At 41.6% G+C, this 18,134-nt stretch overlaps 1 protein-coding gene across 4 annotated transcripts in view; it reads left to right on the top strand.

Moving 5' to 3' along the window:
* Window positions 1–18,134, top strand: part of C2H8orf34 (chromosome 2 C8orf34 homolog) — a 234,015-nt gene that overhangs the window by 49,578 nt on the left and 166,303 nt on the right. For all 4 annotated transcript variants that reach the window (XM_034763055.1, XM_034763056.1, XM_034763058.1 and 1 more), the window contains exons 2-4: window positions 5,391–5,538; window positions 9,560–9,691; window positions 17,439–17,567. In XM_034763055.1, coding sequence (XP_034618946.1) covers window positions 5,391–5,538; window positions 9,560–9,691; window positions 17,439–17,567 — 409 coding nt within the window. The remainder of the gene's footprint in view (window positions 1–5,390; window positions 5,539–9,559; window positions 9,692–17,438; window positions 17,568–18,134) is intronic.

The following is an 18,134-nucleotide window of genomic DNA, read 5'->3' on the forward strand; positions in this document are numbered from 1 at the left end:
CCAAGTAAAAACCCATGAAGTGCTCTAACTTGTTTACAGCGTTCTGGTTAGAGAGACTCATTTAATCTTTTCCCTTTTCTGTGGCATGGGCCTTCCTTCCTATGACACATGTACACGCTGCTGGAAGACTTTCTGGGTGGACTGATTAAAAGATAGGAAACAAAGAATAGGAATAAATGGTCAGTTTTCAGAATGGAGGGAGGTAAATAGTGGTGTCCCCCCCCACGGATCTGAACTGAGCCCAGTCCTATTTAACAAACAATCTGGGAAAAAGGGGAAAACTGAGGTGGCAAAATTTGCAAATGATACAAAACTATTCAAGATAATTAAGTCCCAGGCAGACTGTGAAGAGCTTCAAAAGGATCTTACAAAATTGGGTGACTGTGCAAAAAAATGGCAGATGAAACTTAATGTTGATAAATGCAAAGTAATGCACATTGGAAAACATAATCCTAACTATACATATACAGTGATGGGATCTAAATTAGCTGTTACTGCTTAAGAGAGAGATCTTGGAGTCATTGTGGATAGTTCTCTGAAATCATCCACTCGATGTGCAGTGGCAGCCAAAAAAGCAAGCAGAATGTTGGGAATCATCAAGAAAGGGATAGATAATAAGACAAAAAAGATCATATTGCCTCTATATAAATCTGTGGAATGCCCACACCTTGAATACTGCATGCAAATGTGGTCACCCCATCTCAAAAAAGATATATTGGAATTGGAAAAGGTTCAGAAAAGGGCAACAAAAATGATTAGGGGTATAGAATGGCTTACATAAGAGGAGAGATTAATAAGACTGGGACTTTCCAGCTTGGAAAAGAGGCAACTAAGGGGGATATGATAGAGGTCTATAAAATCATGAGTGTTGTAGAGAAAGTAAATAAGGAGGTGTTATTTATTCCTTCTCATAATACAAGAACAAGGGGCCACCAAATGAACTTAATAGGTAGCAGGTTTAAAACAAACACAAGAAAGTATTTTTTCACTCAACGCACTGTCAACCTCTGGAACTCCTTGCCAGAGGATGTTGTGAAGGCCAATACTATAACGGGGTTCAAAAGGCAGCTAGATAGATTCATGGAAAATAGGTCCATCAATGAGTATTAACCAGGATGGGCAGGAATGGTGTCCCTAGCCTCTGTTTGCCAGAAGCTGGGATTGGGTGACAGGGCATGGATCACTTGATGATAACCTGTCTGTTCATTCCCTTTGGGGCACCTGCCATTGGCCAGGATACAGGGCTTTATGGACTCTTGGTCTGACCCAGCATGGCCCTTCTTATGACTTTCACCAAAGTTCTGCTCGTTCTACATTCAGTTCCTTTTGTGATCACAGCTCATTCAGCAGCTGTTCTTGTTCCTCTGGATTTCTGTTCCAAAACCAAAGATATCCCTATTGGCTTCTTATTAAAAAAATAACAGGTCATGGACAGTCCTCTTAATTTTTTTTTAAAGCCATGAAACCAGATATGTTTTCTCCATTTTGGTTTCTTTAGTGAAATGTCTTTTTTTTTTCCATCTAGGAATCTGTTTGGGCCTGTTCTTGCTCACACTTAAGCTTCTACACCACTCTGTCTGTATAAAAGGGCCTTGAAGTGAATACAGATAATTTGCTCTGCCACGTACCGCTGCTAATCTTCAACTGACCACCTTCACATACCCTTTTACCAAACTGTCTTCTTCCAACTCAACCCACTATTACGTCAAACATCGACAACTACTAATGTTGGGGAAAACAATTTAGTAAAGGAATGTGTGCAGAAAGGCTAAAAGGAGGGTAGAGTTAACTTGTGGTGTGTACCGTGTGGTATATGATAGTTGCTGTTATAAGCACACACCTTTCCACAACTTTAACTTTTAAAATAAAGGGAGGGCAGAAGTGAGGAGAAAGCAGTGTAGGAAGACATGAGCCAAGAGAAATTAACTAACTCTGTGAGGTAATTTTAAAGTACAGGCAGCAGCAATGAGTTTAGCAAGGAGAGAGGACATAAAGGAAAAAATTGACCTGTATGGAAAAATATTTGAAAAATCTCTGAGAGGGGAGTTGGGTTCAATGGATTAGAGAAGGGGGACTGAAAACCTGGCTCAAGAAGGAGAGTGGAGGTTGCTACCTGCTACCGAAAAACCTGAATATGGACTCCCAGTGCCTATTGCTTTTGTCTGTTTTCAGAGGTCTGCTGGCACACCCATGCAAACAGCAGTTAACTGGCTATGTGCCACAGAGTGAGCACCCTTTAGATCTTGTGCTTGCTGCACCCACTCAGCTTTTTCCCTTTTCTCCGGCTACGCTGCATTTGATATTCCTTGATTGCATCTCTTGCATCCTACAAATTGCATGCAAAGGTGGTTTTTAAACTATGAACACTCTCTAATTGCTGTTTTGACTCTGTTCTGCTCCTTGTCTGTATTTGTTTTCCGCTAAAACTTTTATTCTACTGTTTAAAGCTAAGCAAGTTAAATAGAGCCCTTGCATAGCCATACTCTTTCAATCCTTTTCTTTCCCCTTTTTACTTTGTTTTCCTCCATTTCTGATGTAAACAGATTACATACATGACCACAGGGGTCGAGGTTATTTACAATATCGAGCCAGAATGATGCACCTCTGTGTTTATTTATAAAGTGCATAATAAAGGATTATAATGTGTCCTGCCTTTCTCTTTCATTAGCCATGTCTGTGATTTCTGTATATGGCTTTTACCTAGGAAACACTTTAATTCGTGTGTGTGTGTGTATATGTATATAATCATAATCTCACACACCCACACCCACACACACTTAAAATGTAGCTTTTTGCCCAGGAATTCCTAAAGTATTGGCATTTCACCTAGAGTGCTGTATTATGCACATCTGTAAAACTGGTTACTTTTAAAAGGCATTTCGCCATAGTGCGTTTATTATTAAAAATCACAGCAGCACCTCCTGTGCATACTGGAAATGTCTGAAAGCTTATAACTCTCTTTGGCTTGGCCAGCTGCCTGCATGTACCAGAGATTCACAAACACTAGTGTCCTACCACTTGCTGAGTAGGATCCCCTTTCGAGCAGTTATGTCATGATCACACACTGCTTGGTTTGACTGATGATGTGGCTAGATGGCTCCTGGCTGGCTTGCCAATTTGTTGATAAATTGTACAGTCAGTTGCTTGACCACACTTTGGTCCATTATGAAATATACTCGACACCAAATAACCAGTCAGATTTATTAATATGGTACAGGAAAAGGGTTCTATACAATATCAGTCTCTGAAGAGCAGTCCCATGCAGCAATGTTACATTCACCTTACGCAAAACATGTGCTCCCCAAAGTTACATCCCTAAAGCCATCTTTTTATACCCTATTTGTTTACCACTACAAAGTACTATATATATCACCTGAAACTGGATTCAATTAATCATCTTTCTACCATGTTTATTTCTGGTACCATGGTGTACCTCTTTATCTTTTGTTCTTAACCCATGCATTCCAGGTACTAATGGGTGTGAAGACACCTCCTATACCAGTACCAGGATAAATAGGTTTGTGAGGGTAACTCCCTTTCTATTGCTATAAGGAAACAATAATATGTCCTGATTCTGACAGTTTTTCTATCTACTTAAGACAAAAGCTTACCTCAGCTAATCCACGGTGTCATTGGATACTTAGCACAAGTAAACAGGATTATAACAAAGGTACAGGACAATTTGGGCATTATAACAGCTATATTAGTGCTTAATAGGTGCACTTAAATGCTTATAATATATCTTGTGGATAACATTATCAGCATAATATATATGTATGCTAGCCAGTGTGTATTAGTCAACACTGTGCATGGAAGAATACTCTTTGTTAGCTTTGTTTTTCATTTCTTCCTTGCATTTTGTGGGTTTGTGTCAGGTATGTTGTGGGTGTTGCAGCCCCAAATGCTTTACAAGAAGGTATTTGTATATTTTTTTATTAGTTTTGTACTTGGTAATAGGGTGGCTTGCCTCTTAAGGGCTAGAGTCCTGGGGGCAGCCAATTCGGATGACTAAGGCGGCACATTTGAGCAAGGATCACCTGGTTCCCTTATAAAAGGCAGCAGGGAGATGGTTCTCAGGGAAAACAGAGATTGTTGGTAGCAAGGAGGATCCAACAGAGAAACTTGGGAAAATGAGACTACAAGCAGGAAAAGCTTGAGACAATGGATGGACTTGAGAACTTCATTTGGAATGTTTGTTAACTGAATAAAGCAGAATGCAAGAATGGACAAAAATGTTTGATTGTTATTGGAGAAGCCCCTTGAAGGGGGAAATTGAGTCAGGGGGCCATTTGCAAGGCTGCCCCAAAGCCATGAGAGGGCTCATGGGAGGTAGCTACCACGGACAATTAGCTTAACCAGAAATGCAGAAACAGAGGATAAAGTGAACTGCACAAAATGTGTTGGTCTGATGATTAGACGATGTGATAAATCATGGTTTCTGACTTTGGCTTGATTCACATGTTTTTGTATACAATATTTGTTTTACATTCTGCCACCTGGGCTAAAATATATAGTACCATGTATGTATTTATAGCTTAAATGAATAATACTACATGTGGTTTGCAAGAAAAATGATTGATTTAAATGGGCATTGTGGGTACTCAGCATCTCATAACTGTATGCTTTTTTTTATATTGTTGGACTGTCAGAGTTAATTTACAGAACACATACCACATAAGCTGCCTTTAATTATTGCCTTCATTGGATATACTGGGAAAACTCCGAATGCCTAGGGTTAGACTACATTAAAACTGAAAGCTAGTTTAATTCACACAGTTGCATCCTCTGACAAAATTTTGCAAATGCATCTGTGTATAACTATATTTCATTTTGCAAGCTCCTCAGTGAAAACACATACAACTACTCCCATCTACAGTCAATGGGAGCCATGGGTGCTCAGCAGTTCTGAAAATTGGACTCTTGGTATTTTCATTCCTGTAACAAAATCTGTATGATATGTTGAGTTTGTGGGCCAGATTCTGGTTTTACACTGGCGTAACATTGATGTCAATGGTATTGCTCCTCCTTTGCAATCATGCAAAGAGAGCAGAATCAAAATGTGTGTGTGTGTGTGTGTGTCTTCCTGGAATGCTTGTATCATTGTGGCTGTATCACTGGATGGAATGCCAGACATGCTCAAGTGTATGTGATCAAGTGTCTTCAGGATCATTACGGAGGACATTCTGAATGACTAGTAGTGCTACACACATGTGAATGCTCTACAGATTAATAGTAGTAATGGTTAATAATTTAACATGACTGACAACTCAAACTTTCGTCACAAATGTTGACAATAGGCTTTGACTTAATTAATTACAGTTATTAATACTCCTTTATTTTTTGGTCAATATAAGGTACAATGCTGCACTATGTTTTTTCCCTTCTTTAAGGAACTGATGACCAAGCTGATAACAGAGACTCCTGACCAGCCAATCCCATTTCTCATTGACCATCTTCAGTCCAAACAAGGGAACCGGAGTCAACTACAGAGAACATTGTCTGGATCTGCTGCTCTCTGGGCAGAAAGTGAGACATCAGGTAAGTGGGGAATATTTGTATGTTTTGAGGTTTTAAAAAAATACTATTATGCCAAAGAAATAACATGAAGAAAACAGAGGTGAGTATTGTAAAATGAACAGAAACTAATATTTCTTAAATAGATTTTATTTATTCTTTGTACCATTAAAGAAATCTATATGATAGAAAGGAGACAAATCCATAAGGCATATAAGGCCAGATGTTCCCCTAATTAGGTTATTCCCATTTAAGGGCAAGAAAACTCGATGAATTTTGATTTGTAACATTCCATTTCTGTCCTTTTCTATGCTCCCTATTTCATCCTTCTGGGTACTCAGGGGGTTGGATATTGTTTGATGGGGGTATGTGTGTTTATGAGCAAAAGAAGTTGGAGAACAGGCAGAGAGAGAAAGCATATTAAGCATGCGCAATGTGACCCTGAGGGAGAGCCAAGAGAGAAGCCTTTTGGGCAGAGTGCTGTCTGGAAAGAGGCTTAGAACTGTGAGTGAAGGAAGTGCCTCTTGTTGTTTGACAACTTGACTCCATCAATTTCTCCTCTTAATGGAAACAATCTGAAAGATCCTTCTATTGACTAATTGATTAGGTCAAAAAAGGTAACAATATAATTCAAGATATACAAACTGTAAGAGATCTTGTAGCGGGGTGAGACTCAACAGTGCAGCGCCTCCTGTTGGTTTTCCTGGGAATTAGCTTCTGTCCAGCCCAGAGCACCCTCTGCAGGCCGGTGTCTCACCTGCTGCTGGCCCTGTGTCCCTCCTAGACCCCAGTGCCCTTTACCTCATGGTTCTGCCCCAGTAGTACCTCCACACTCTAGGTCTCCCTTCCCAAGGGAACCTCAACCCTCTAAACCCACCTTGCCTCAGTGGCTACTGCCAGTCATCATCTAGCCTCCATTCACTGGGGCAGACTGCAGTCTGTAATGGCCATTCATCATTGGCAAGGGGTTAGGACCAGCTGCCTCTGCCTATTCCCAGGCTGCACCTCTGTAGCCCCAGTACCATTGTAGGCCTTCACCAAGGCCTGCAGCCTGGGAGTTTACGAGGCTGGAGCGCCCCTTGCCTTTCCCCAGCACTGCTCTACCTCTGGTGCCCTGCTCCCAGGCAGCGAGGTCCTTCTTTCTGCATTGATAGAGACTGCCCAGCTCCTGGCTCACAGCCATTTTATAGGGCCAGCTGTTTCCTAATTGGGTGTGGCCCCAGCTGTGACTGCGTACCCTATTGGCTCCCCAGGGCTGTTTTAACCCCTTCAGGGCCGCTACAGACCTACAAAACAAATATAGATGAAATATACAGTGGAGCTATAGGTTGTAGTTAGTCTTTATTTAGATATTTAATAACACATTTTAACCACCCTTCACCTCAACACTTTACAGGAAGACGCTCTTACTGTTGTATGAACCCCAGTGTGACAAATTTATGTTTTGAGATTTTAAAACATTTGCAATAGCAAGCACTCTGACTTCAAAATAGCAATCCCCACATTGATAAACCAGTAGATTTTGGTACATATTCATCCATAACAGTGTTTATTAAAATGTTGGTTTTGTGACAAAAGTTGACTGAAAGTCTGTAGGAACGTACCAGACCTCCATCAGATGCATAGTGGTTAATTTTTAATTGTATGGTGAATGTTTTATTAATATGCAATTGGCATTTACAGTTTTGAGTATAAGCACTCAACTTCTTTTCAGAACCACTGGAAATTGGGGTAGAACATGGAGGGACCTGAAAGAGGCCAGGGAGAGGGGAGTCAAACAGGAAGCGGATGTGCTCTGACCTCTGATGTGGAATAGCTTTGGCAGCTTGTTGTCGTCAGTTATTTATGTAACTTTAAAGTGTAATTGATTTCCATAATCTTTTCAAATAGTGCAGTACAGTAATATGATTAAGGCTACCAGAATCTGTCCATTAATTTTTTAAATGCTTGTGTTTAATGGTAGCTCTTCCCTTGAATTGCACTTAGAAACTGAATGTAACTTACCAAAGTTTTGTCTTGTTTTAAGTTTTTGTGGGAATTAACAGGCAGGTGTAAAGCACTCATTAATGAAGGAGACCAAGCTGAATGTTAACTATAAAGTTGGAACATATAAATAAATGCTAAATAACTATTTCCATTAACACTCTGTTGAGGAATAGTCTCAAAACAGGGATTGTTTTAATACATCAAAAAAGAAGGATATTCAAAACTAGACTTCAAATGAAGTCCATACCTGTATAATATATGCCAGGTCCTGCCCTCCACTGGCACAAAGCTGCCCTAAAGTGACTTAACTGTTCACAGGATGCTCTCCCATGCAAAGGGGATATTTAGGTGGTGTAAATCTGCTGTAAGGACTTCTGCGCTTCCCACAGGCTTGACTGGCACACAGGGCATGGCCTGTAGGTATGGGCATTCCTCCACCCTAGTGATTCCTGGCTGCAATATCCAGCCAGTGCAAGCTGGAGCAGCCTTCTCATTGCTCCAGTTTGTGCTTGTTTTCTGGCCCATCAGAAAGTAGCCCTAGTATTGGGGAAGTGCAAAGGATGCTTAAAGCCATTGTTTCCTTTCTCCTCACCCCACTTCTCAACTGTGTTGAGGGCTTCGTGGTCACAGCTAATCTCCTGCATTTTTAATCAAAGGCACGTCCATACATTTCTCAAGTTAGATGTGAAAGGAAGCAAGCAGTAGTTTGTATATTCTTGTGCCATGATCTGAAATTGTGTTTGGCATAATTCAGCAAGGGGAAAAGGAAGAGCAGCTGGCCTTATGCTCCTAGACTGATACCCAGTATATCCAGGCAACCCAAAGTATATTTTTATCTGGGGTGTGACAGTCAGACCTGACAGCTATGAGAGAGTGGTCCTGTTGGGTTCTGGGAAGTGGGCAGGTGCAAGCCAACCCAGGGCTAAAGGACCCTCCCCCACCCTATAGGGAGAATCCATTAAGCCTGGAACTCAAATAAATACGGGGGGACAACAGAAGAAAAAAAGGACAGGGTCAAAAGGTGTGAGGATTAAAGGGGGCACTGAGCAGAAAGCCCCAGACAGCGCCCACTGCCCAGAGGAACTCTGCCTGGATACATGAGCAGAGAGTGGAACAGTAATAGGCCTCACAGTTTCAGAGAACCCCCTCAGCCAACATCCTCTCTATGAGAGAGTGGTCCTATTGGGTTCTGGGGAGGTAAGTGGGCGCAAGACTGCCCACAGGTAAAGGAGCCTCCGCCAGCCTACAACAGAAAAATAACAAGGATCGGTGTAAGGGTCAGAGGGTCAAAAGTAGGGAACTGGAAGGGGACACCGAGCAGAGAACCCACAGTGCCCACTGCTCCTCGAAGATGTCAAGGGAGCCAGTGGATGCAGCCCAGAGGAACTCTGCCCAGATGTGTGAATAGAGGGAGGATCAGAAATAGGCCCCACAGTCACAGAGAAGCCCCTGAGCCATAGAATGGAGAAGGCCCTTTTCCCTATGAACTGAAAAGAGGTTACCTCAGGTTAATTAGAGATACCTGATCCCAATTAAGGGCTGCCAGTGACTTTTAGAAACCCCTCTTCTGGTGAGAGAGGGGGAGAGAGAGACACTCACACAGACAGGAGGGATGCAGTAGCTGCAGTAGGGTAGGGGCAGCAGGGAGAAAAGGTTTCTTGTAGATGGAAGGCTGCTCTCCTCCTTATATGGGACACAGTCATGTTAACTTCTGTTTGGGGAAGGACTGGCAACCAGAAGCCAGCATAATAAGACAATACTCTGGGGCAGGGGCAGGAAAAAAATTATTATTTTGTGGTGTTAGTTTGATTTTTGCATAAGAGAACTGCTTGGGCCTACCCTGAGGCCCACATTGTAAATTTTGAAAAAATAAACCAAAGCAAAGAATTAAAACCCCCTGCAGTAGGATTGTTGCACTCCAGGCCTCCACCGCCAGAGAGAGAAATGCTGAGGCTAACAAGGTGAAGGAGGTGCCTTGTCAAATTGCGTTTATCATGTAACATAACCTTGAAAAGTGACCATGCAAATGTAATCACCTGAGATTTTATTTTTGCGACAGAAAACAAAGGAACAAGAAGAGATTGCAGAAGTTATGATAAACCCTGGCAGGTAAATGCAAAGAAACCTAAAAAGTCAAAGAGTGACCTCGCTGTGTCCAACATTTCTCCACCTTCACCGGAATCCAAGTCATGTAAGCAAATTTCAATGCTTTATTAATCAATACACCCATCAGATTGTACCCAGGGTTGAAATAAAATGCAAAACAGGGCTGTCCCTTTAGTTGAAATGGTTGGATACACATCTTAATAGACTTCAGTTCTAGTTATACTTTAATACACACCGTAGACTGTTAAGAGTATTGTGCTACCATATATGAATAGGATTACTTTAGAAAAAAATAATTTTGAATGTTATATACTGTTTTATGTTTTAAAATGCTGATTTTGATTGATGTTTCAATTACTAACACATACACAAAATCTATTCTCTATATCCTTAGTGCTAATAATAGCAGAGGTAGGTAGTTTCTTCAGTGGAATCAATTAGTACAAACAACTTACTGGTAACACATCTGGTTTTAGACCCAAGTAATGTCAGGAAATAGGAGTACTATTTTGAGACTTGCTGGGAAAGCCTAATTATATATTAAAGGAAAGGAACAAGAGAAATTGGATGACCGAAGAGAGTATTGACAGTGACCTGTAAGGTGAAGTAGTAAGAATGGTGATAAAGGAATTTTAATGAAGTGCCAATGAACACATTTATGGTATCAAATATTAAATAAACTTCTTAGATTTTATTAAGTTTTCATACAAGTAAAACAGATGCTTCACAAATCACTTACAACATTTCCCAAGATCTAAAACACAATGAAGCCATCCAGCTGTATTTGGAGGACTTGGATGCACTCCTACTAGGTCACTATTGAGGAAAAAGCTGGTTATAAATGTGTCTATAACATTTTAAAGTTAGGCCCATCAATAGAAATATAGCTACATTAATACTATCCCTATCAAGAGCGAGAATTCAGAAGGAAACAGTTTACAAAGAAAGAGAAATTACTAAATTTTGTGTAAGAGCAGAAATGTACAGTTAGGCGGAGAACTTCATGTTCATGTCTGATTCCTACTTCAGAAAAAATAATGGGGTCTGATTCTGATCCTCAGTTACGTAGATGTGAGGCATGCTCTAGCCTCTTGTTGCCATATAACCCAGCTACACATGAGGCTGACAGATCCTAGGGAGTTATCAGTATTGGGAAACGAAATGGTGTTCTATAGCTACTTCTAGGCACCTCCTGGATTTGTTTAGGTGTTTGCCACATGAAACTCAGTGGTACTACAGAGTTGTTGCAAGCTCAATATGACTGTAGGGAAAGGAGTTGATGGAAAATGTGCACATTTAGGCTTATACACAAGATATGCTCACTAGAGCTGATTTTTACAATTTTCCTAGGGATATACAACATAAGCAGCAAGGTGGCTTCTATGAGCCATTAATCTGCCAGTGGCCTAATCTCCGCCACTGAAATGCCACTTGATTAATGCTCAATGCATTATAAAGATGGAGCCACACTGCAAACAAGAGGAATACACATCAGAAGTCCATCTATCTTGACTCAAAATAATCAAAACTGGTACTTCCTTTCCCATTGCAGACACATAAGAAAAGAAAGGTGTATAGCCACAATACTTTCTAAAAGGTTCACTGCATGCAGTTCCATAGATGTTGTGAAGGGGCATACCCTCATTCTGGTGGAGAGGAGACTAACGAGCTGTTCTGGGCTCATTCAGCCCTAACAAGGCACACCTGTAAGGCGTGCTCTGCCGGGGTGGAGATGCTTAAAAAGAGAGAACCTGCCACAGGAAAGGGTGATGAACAGGAAGAAAATTGCTGACCATAGAGACTGATCAGCCAAGAGGGAGACAATCACAGGCCTCGCCGTCCTGATGCTTCAAGGGCCAGGAGTAATGCACGGTGCCCCAAGAGTATGGGCTGAAGGTAGACGTTAATTAGAGACAGTAGGCCGCCTGTGAAGGTGCTTCGGAACTGCTCTGCTCCAGCTTTGCTGTGGCTCATCCCCAAAACTGCTTGTTCATTCAATATATGGTACCTGTAGTTAGTTTTTAGTTTAGATAGAGCGCCATGCCCCGGGTTTTAAGTCGTGCGATACTTGTAGGTGATCTATGCCACTGACTGATCCGCGCGTGGACTGCCTATGCTGTTTGGGGGAAACCCATCTCAGCGATTGCTGCAAGCTTAGCAAGTTGTTTAAGCCTCGGACCAAAAGAGAAAGGGACATTAGGCTCCAGGCTATTCTGTTGGAGTCGGCGCTGACCCCGGCTCCGGCGCGCCACTCTGAGTTAGCAGTGGGCACCGCGGTGTTGGTGCATGGGAACCCTTCAGCGCCATCGACTAGTCAGCACCGCTCCCAGTCCACAGGGCATGGCAAGAAGGCTAGGAAGAGGCCTTCTTCACTGCGGCACTGGAGTAAACCTGGGACAGAGGCTAGACCCATGTCGAGGAGTCCTCGATCCCCACTGGCCTCTAGGCCTCCAACTTAAGTCAAGCGGAGTAGCCTGGCCTATTTGGAGCAGACCTCCCAGATGTCTGGATGCCCTTCAGACTGGAGGCCCTGCAGGCGGCCCAGGATGTTATGTCCATATTGGTACCAGGAGCACCGCCGATGTTGGCCCCCCGCTCCAGAGGCAAACAACCGCTGGGATCACTGCAGTCGCCCCCAGCTTGGTACCGGTCTTGGTCGAGGGAACGTTCCCAACGCCATTCGCTGCCCAGCGACCGTTCGGGGCAAAATCCACGTGGATCACCCTCGACGCCCACCAGGCTGTCAGGTTGGGTTCCGTCTGATCGAGACTGTCGGCACCGCTTCGCCTCAAGGAGCGAACACTGACGGGACCGAGGCAGACGACACCAAAGGTCCTTGTCTCGGAGGGGCTACCGCTGCTGGTCACAGCATGAACATCTATGTCGTTCCCGCTTGGTGTCCCGCTCCAGGACCCCGCCATGGCACCACCCCCACAGCGCTGGGCATCGATCGCCGGCGTCTCGCCAACACGAGTCTGCCCACCAGAGCTGATGGTGGAGCAGCTGTTACCGACGGTACTGGTCCGCCACGTTGGGATCGCGGTCCTGTGGTCGGCATCGCTCCTGGCGCTGCTGCTCCTCCCGGTCCAGGGACAGCGGCAGGTCATATATCAGCCTGGCCTCCCTTTGTAGTCGTCCATTGATGGGCCAGGCCGAACAGCCGGCTCCACCAGTGCCACAGCAGGTGCAGTGGGACTGGGCCCTGTGGTTGGCCCAATGGTACCACTGGGCACTGTGGCCCCGACACAGCCCCCGGTGGGGGTTCGCTCGGTGGCTGGAGCCTCAGAAGGACCATCGGCCTCCTTCTCCAGACCTCTGAGGAAGGAGTCGGTGGGACGTACATCCTCGGCACTGTGCCCGGAGAACGACCAGGTTTTGGATCCTCCGGTGCCCGTGGACGCATTGTTCCAATGGTTAATTATCCTCACTGTTAAAAAAATAAAAATTTACACTTGTAACAGGATGGCTTGCCTCATTAGCTGGGAGAGCCTGGGACTAGGCCAGTCCTGATTACAAAATAAGCCCCCACTAGACTAGTATCAGGTAGTTCAGATATAAACAAGCAGGAAGCTGCAGGAATGTCTAGTTGAGAGAGACTAAGAAAGCAGGGCCAAGGGGCTGACCATTAGCCAGAAAGGGCTGGGGACTGGCGGCTTCAGGTGGAATGGACTGAACGAGAGAGAACTGTAATCAAACCAGCCCTTGACCTTCTTTGTTAAGCTAAATATATTGAACTACTCGAGATTGTCGCTGTAAGGCATGTTTTCTAATCCTGTAGTCATTCTCATGGCTCTTCAATGAACTTTCTCCAATTTGTCAGCATATTTCTTGAATTGTGGACACTGGAGCCGGACGCAATATTCAGGCAGTGATTGTACCAGTCCAAATACAGAGGTAAAATAGCCTCTCTACTCCTACTTGAGCTTCCCCTGTGTATGCATTAGGTTTGTATTAGCTCTTTTGGCCACAACTTTGCACAGCAAGCTCCTGTGCAGTTGATTTACCTGGACAACCAAATCTTTTTTTCAGAGCCACTGCTTCCCAGGATCGAGTACGAATATTAACAACCTGAAAGTGTTGAATTACTCCCCTTCCAGGAATTGAGAGTATATAACCAGAGTAAGTACAGGAAATAAGGGCTAGTGCTTTTGCATCCTTTGGGTCAAATCCTGCATCCTTTGAAAGGGCAATGGAAAGCCTAAAAGGCAACAGAACCAGCATGAGTCTGTAGTCTATTTGTCAAGTTGTACTAGTAATGGAGTGGTTCTGTCTCTGCTTTCCCTGCCTGTATCAGAGGAGTCATCCATGCCAGATCTCTTTGTGCCAAAATGGAGGTGGTTTTAGGGTGAGGTTAGAATGGGAGCAAGTCCAGTGGATCTGCAAGTATATATAGGAGAATGGATGCTACTGGTCTCCTGAGGCTCCTTGGCACTGCACAGCCCAAACTTCATGAAGAACCCTGGCCTATTGATTCCATCTTAGGCCTTTGAATGTCACTTGCAAATATGACTCTCTCTTTAAAAGAGAGTTTGGAGGATGTGGTGGTAAGCCATAAAGAAATGACTGAAGAAGATGCTAGCTACACTAGGCAAATAGTCAAGCTGTAGAATTTTCTGCTGCAGTAGGTTTCATAGATTTATTTATTTTAAGGACAATTATCATTAGCTAGTCTGACCTCTTGCCTAATTTAGTCCATATAATTTCACTCAGTGATTCCCGCATCAAGCCCATAACTTGTGGTTGAATGACCGTTTACTTTTTGAAAGGACATCCAATCCTGATTTAAAAGCTCCAATTGATGGAGAATTTACATTTTCCAATAAGCTTTTTCCAATGATTAATTATTCTTGCTGCTTAAAAATTTTCTTATTTCCAACTGGAATTTGCTGACTCCAATTTCTGCCCAGTAGATCTTGTTAGGCCTTTGACTGCTAGATTAAATGTTATCTATTTATGTTTATAGAATGCTTGTATCGAAGACCGTGATCAGTTTGCCTCTTAACCTTTTATTTGATAAACTAAATAGATTGAGATCCTTTAACATCATAGTAAGGAGTGTTTTTTTTTTTTTTCAGATGACAAATCATGCTTGTAGCTCTTCTCTGAACCAGGGATAATGGAACAATTTTTATAGTGGTGGTGCTGAGAAGCATTGAACCAAACTGTAAACACTGTATATAATGGAAACCACTTCAAGTCGGGGGTGCTGCAGCACTCCTCAGAATCCTAGTTCCAGCACCTATGCTCTGAACTGACTCCTCAACATCCTTTCTAAAGTGTAGACACAGCATTTCAGCAGTGATCTCACCAATGCCCTATGCAGATGTAATATCTCCTTATTCCTGCTTCGTGTTCCTCTGTTTATACATCCAGGGATCATGTTAGCACTTTTTGCCTCAGGGAACTAAAAGATAAATGTTGTTGTTGTTGGATTTAATAAGGGGATGGGTAATTTTATGACCAATAATGTCTATAGTTATGCACACTAAGAAGTATATGCTACCTCACTTCAAGCATAAACTGGCTGCCACAGAGTACTAACGAGATGTGTCTCCATGACTGCCTAGGAATTTTCCACCACCACCATGAGTGTGTGTGCACACGGGTGGCCAGATGCCTTATGATGGTGCAAATCTCATTCCCCTGAAGCTATTGCCAGAAGATTTAATGAGCCAATGGTCTGATTCACCGTCAAGTCCGATCTTTGAAAAGACAGTTGTGTGTATTTAAAAAACAAAATAATCTCCCTCTAGAAAACTGATTATTCTTTTAGGAACAAAGGTTTAATTAAGAAACTGGATGCATCTGTTGTAGGTGTTGGGAGGGAAAAGGAGAGAAGGAAAATGGAAGCTGGTGGCAAAGGGACAGCTTTCCGAGATGTAGTGTAAAAGCTGCAATATCAAATAGTGATTTCTGATATGAAATCTCAACTTTATAAAAGGGAAAAGCTAACTAACTTCCATACAAAAATGCTATGAATGTCATAAATTGTAGGTCCATCCTTTCAAGGCAAATATTGTTTATGTATTTGGAATAATACACAAGGATGATTCAGGTAATATGATGGGGATTTAAAATGCTGACATATTTTGATGAATGACTGAGCATAATAAAACAGGAGAAGGGTAGGAATATTACTAAGGGGCTATACTAAATCTGAAGTGAGAAATGTATAGGTTTCACTGCATATCATTTCTATTCAAGAGATCACTTAATTGTGAAAAATAAGCCAAGACCCAAATTCAAAGGCGTAGATTATCTAGGTTTTTTTCTGATAATTTATTGTAATATAAAAAGTTAATAAATGCTTAAGAGGGAAATTAGTAGAAGAAGCAACACATGATTTTTGACTTCAGGAAAGAGAATGGACTTTTACTTTCTATTCTAGAATATGTGGGAAATAATCAATATTTCTATTTTTTTCTGCAGTGTATCTGAGAAAAATGAATTCTGGTCAGGTCTAATAAGGAAGGCAGTTATTCAGAGTAGTATAAAGATCATAAATAAATAAACATAAAATAATCCTAATATAGGGAATGGGAGAGCACTAAAACAAATGCAGTAATTAAAAGGATGACTAAAGCAACCTAAAAAAATGGTCTTTTTCTCGTTGTGCATGTGATTCCGATTGGCACTAATGAGCTACATGCTTATAGAGAGAAAAGAATAAGAGCTTTCTTTCTATTCATCAGTTTGAATAACTCTCTTTTTAAGCAGGAACCCTGCAATTCCATATAATTTCAAGTACCAGTTTGTGCTGCACAAGATATAGAAGTCTGTAAATTGTTTTTATGTATTTGGTGCAGATGTAGTTTGTAAATAGTGAGTTGAGAGTTAGTGAAATCAAAAAAGATGTCACAGCTGTTTAAATGAGGTGAAGCAGTAGTCATGTTCTTGTTTTCTTATAAATTATTTTCATTTGATTGTGGGGCAGTGACATTAACTATTTCTTTCCGATAGGAACGTTACTAGCATCACCCAGAATTTTGTCACTTCCATATAGTGTTACTGCAGTGTGTATTGCATAAAGCTATGGCTGAAGATAACTCAGGAGTTGCAGCTTGATGCAGAATGCAGCAATCCACTTACATAGCTTTTGACATGCGGGAGCTTTCTATCCTCTGGCAGAGCAGTTGAGGTCATCTTTGGAGTTGAGCTAATGTTCTCTTAAGATAAAATCTCTTGGGTGTAGTAATGCAGACTCAACAGAAGAGTATGCTTCCCAAGAAGCTGTAACGTAAGGGAACAGAATAAAAGCTCGTATGCTTACACAGCCTTTTGCCTGGTGTGTAATGGATATATATTTTGTTTAATTGTTTCTTTTGCTTTTCTGTTAACTGAATTGAGACAATGGCAGGAGTATTTATATAAATAAAACAAATTTTGTATTGTTTATGGTAAAACTAATAATAAAAACAGAAATAGGAGTTCTTTATTTCCATTTTGTCTTCTTTCCTTTTATTGGCCAATAGGTACACATTTCATTTACCATGTAGTGGTTTCACTTACAGAGCAATGTGTACATGATTTGTGTGTTTTTTTTTTTTTTTTTTTTTTGTCCGAGAATTCAGTGTTATCTGTTCCTGGTGGTTAGTTGATTTGATTGCAAAGGTCATTTGAAAATTCTGCCTCTGGACTTTTTTTTTTTTTTTTTTCCCTTTGGAACCACCTCACTAACTGAAATAAAAATATATCCAGTAAGCGTTATAAGAAGGGGAAAACTGATTTCAACATTATGAGCATTCTTGATCTTGTAGACTCATTGCACAGCTTGTTGCTACTGTAGCTTTCTGAATTATGAAATCTAATCTTTATATATAAATTTTACTTAGTGCCAAGGTCAATAGAGCATCCTAAATGGGACTGGCGGAGAAAACCGGAGAGCCAGGAGTTTGATGAATTAAATCATATTCTTCAGGAGAGTAAGAAGCTGGGGAAAGCCCTTGAGAATCTCTCTCGCAGTAAGTTGATTTTAATTTTTTTAATGTGACTGTGGAATATTGATCTTACTAATATATTATAAATATGTACTAAAGGTGGTGGTTTTTCTTTTACACTGGTGTCATTTAGGAGTAACTCCACTGAAGTCAACAAAGTTAAACTGGGTAAGTTAAAGGGAGATCAGGGACAGTTTTCTTAAAATAAAATTTTTAATAAAAAAACCAAGCCATTTTATGGCTTTGATCCCAATAAACAATCACTTACTTATGTAAACCAGCTTAAGAATTGTAAATGATATCGGTTTAAACAGAAAAAAGTAATTTTTTTTTAGAGAAGGTGTAAACGGCGTGCTACGAAGCACATATGAAATTTTTGTCCAAATGGGGCCATGAAGAAAAACAAAGGCAAATGGAGCATTTTTTTGTCCCTTAAAAGACACCAGTTGTGGGGTTTTTTGTTTGTTTGTTTTTTAATTTTTTAGGGGGTGGGGAAGGGTGCTATTACGGATATATTTCCCACACACAAAAAAAGGCAGGTCTTAAATCCATTCTTTTCCCTGGGATTTGCCATCATGGTGGAAAAACAAA

The sequence above is a fragment of the Trachemys scripta genome, chromosome 2 (assembly GCF_013100865.1).
Source record: "Trachemys scripta elegans isolate TJP31775 chromosome 2, CAS_Tse_1.0, whole genome shotgun sequence".
NCBI classification, from domain to species: Eukaryota; Metazoa; Chordata; order Testudines; family Emydidae; genus Trachemys; species Trachemys scripta.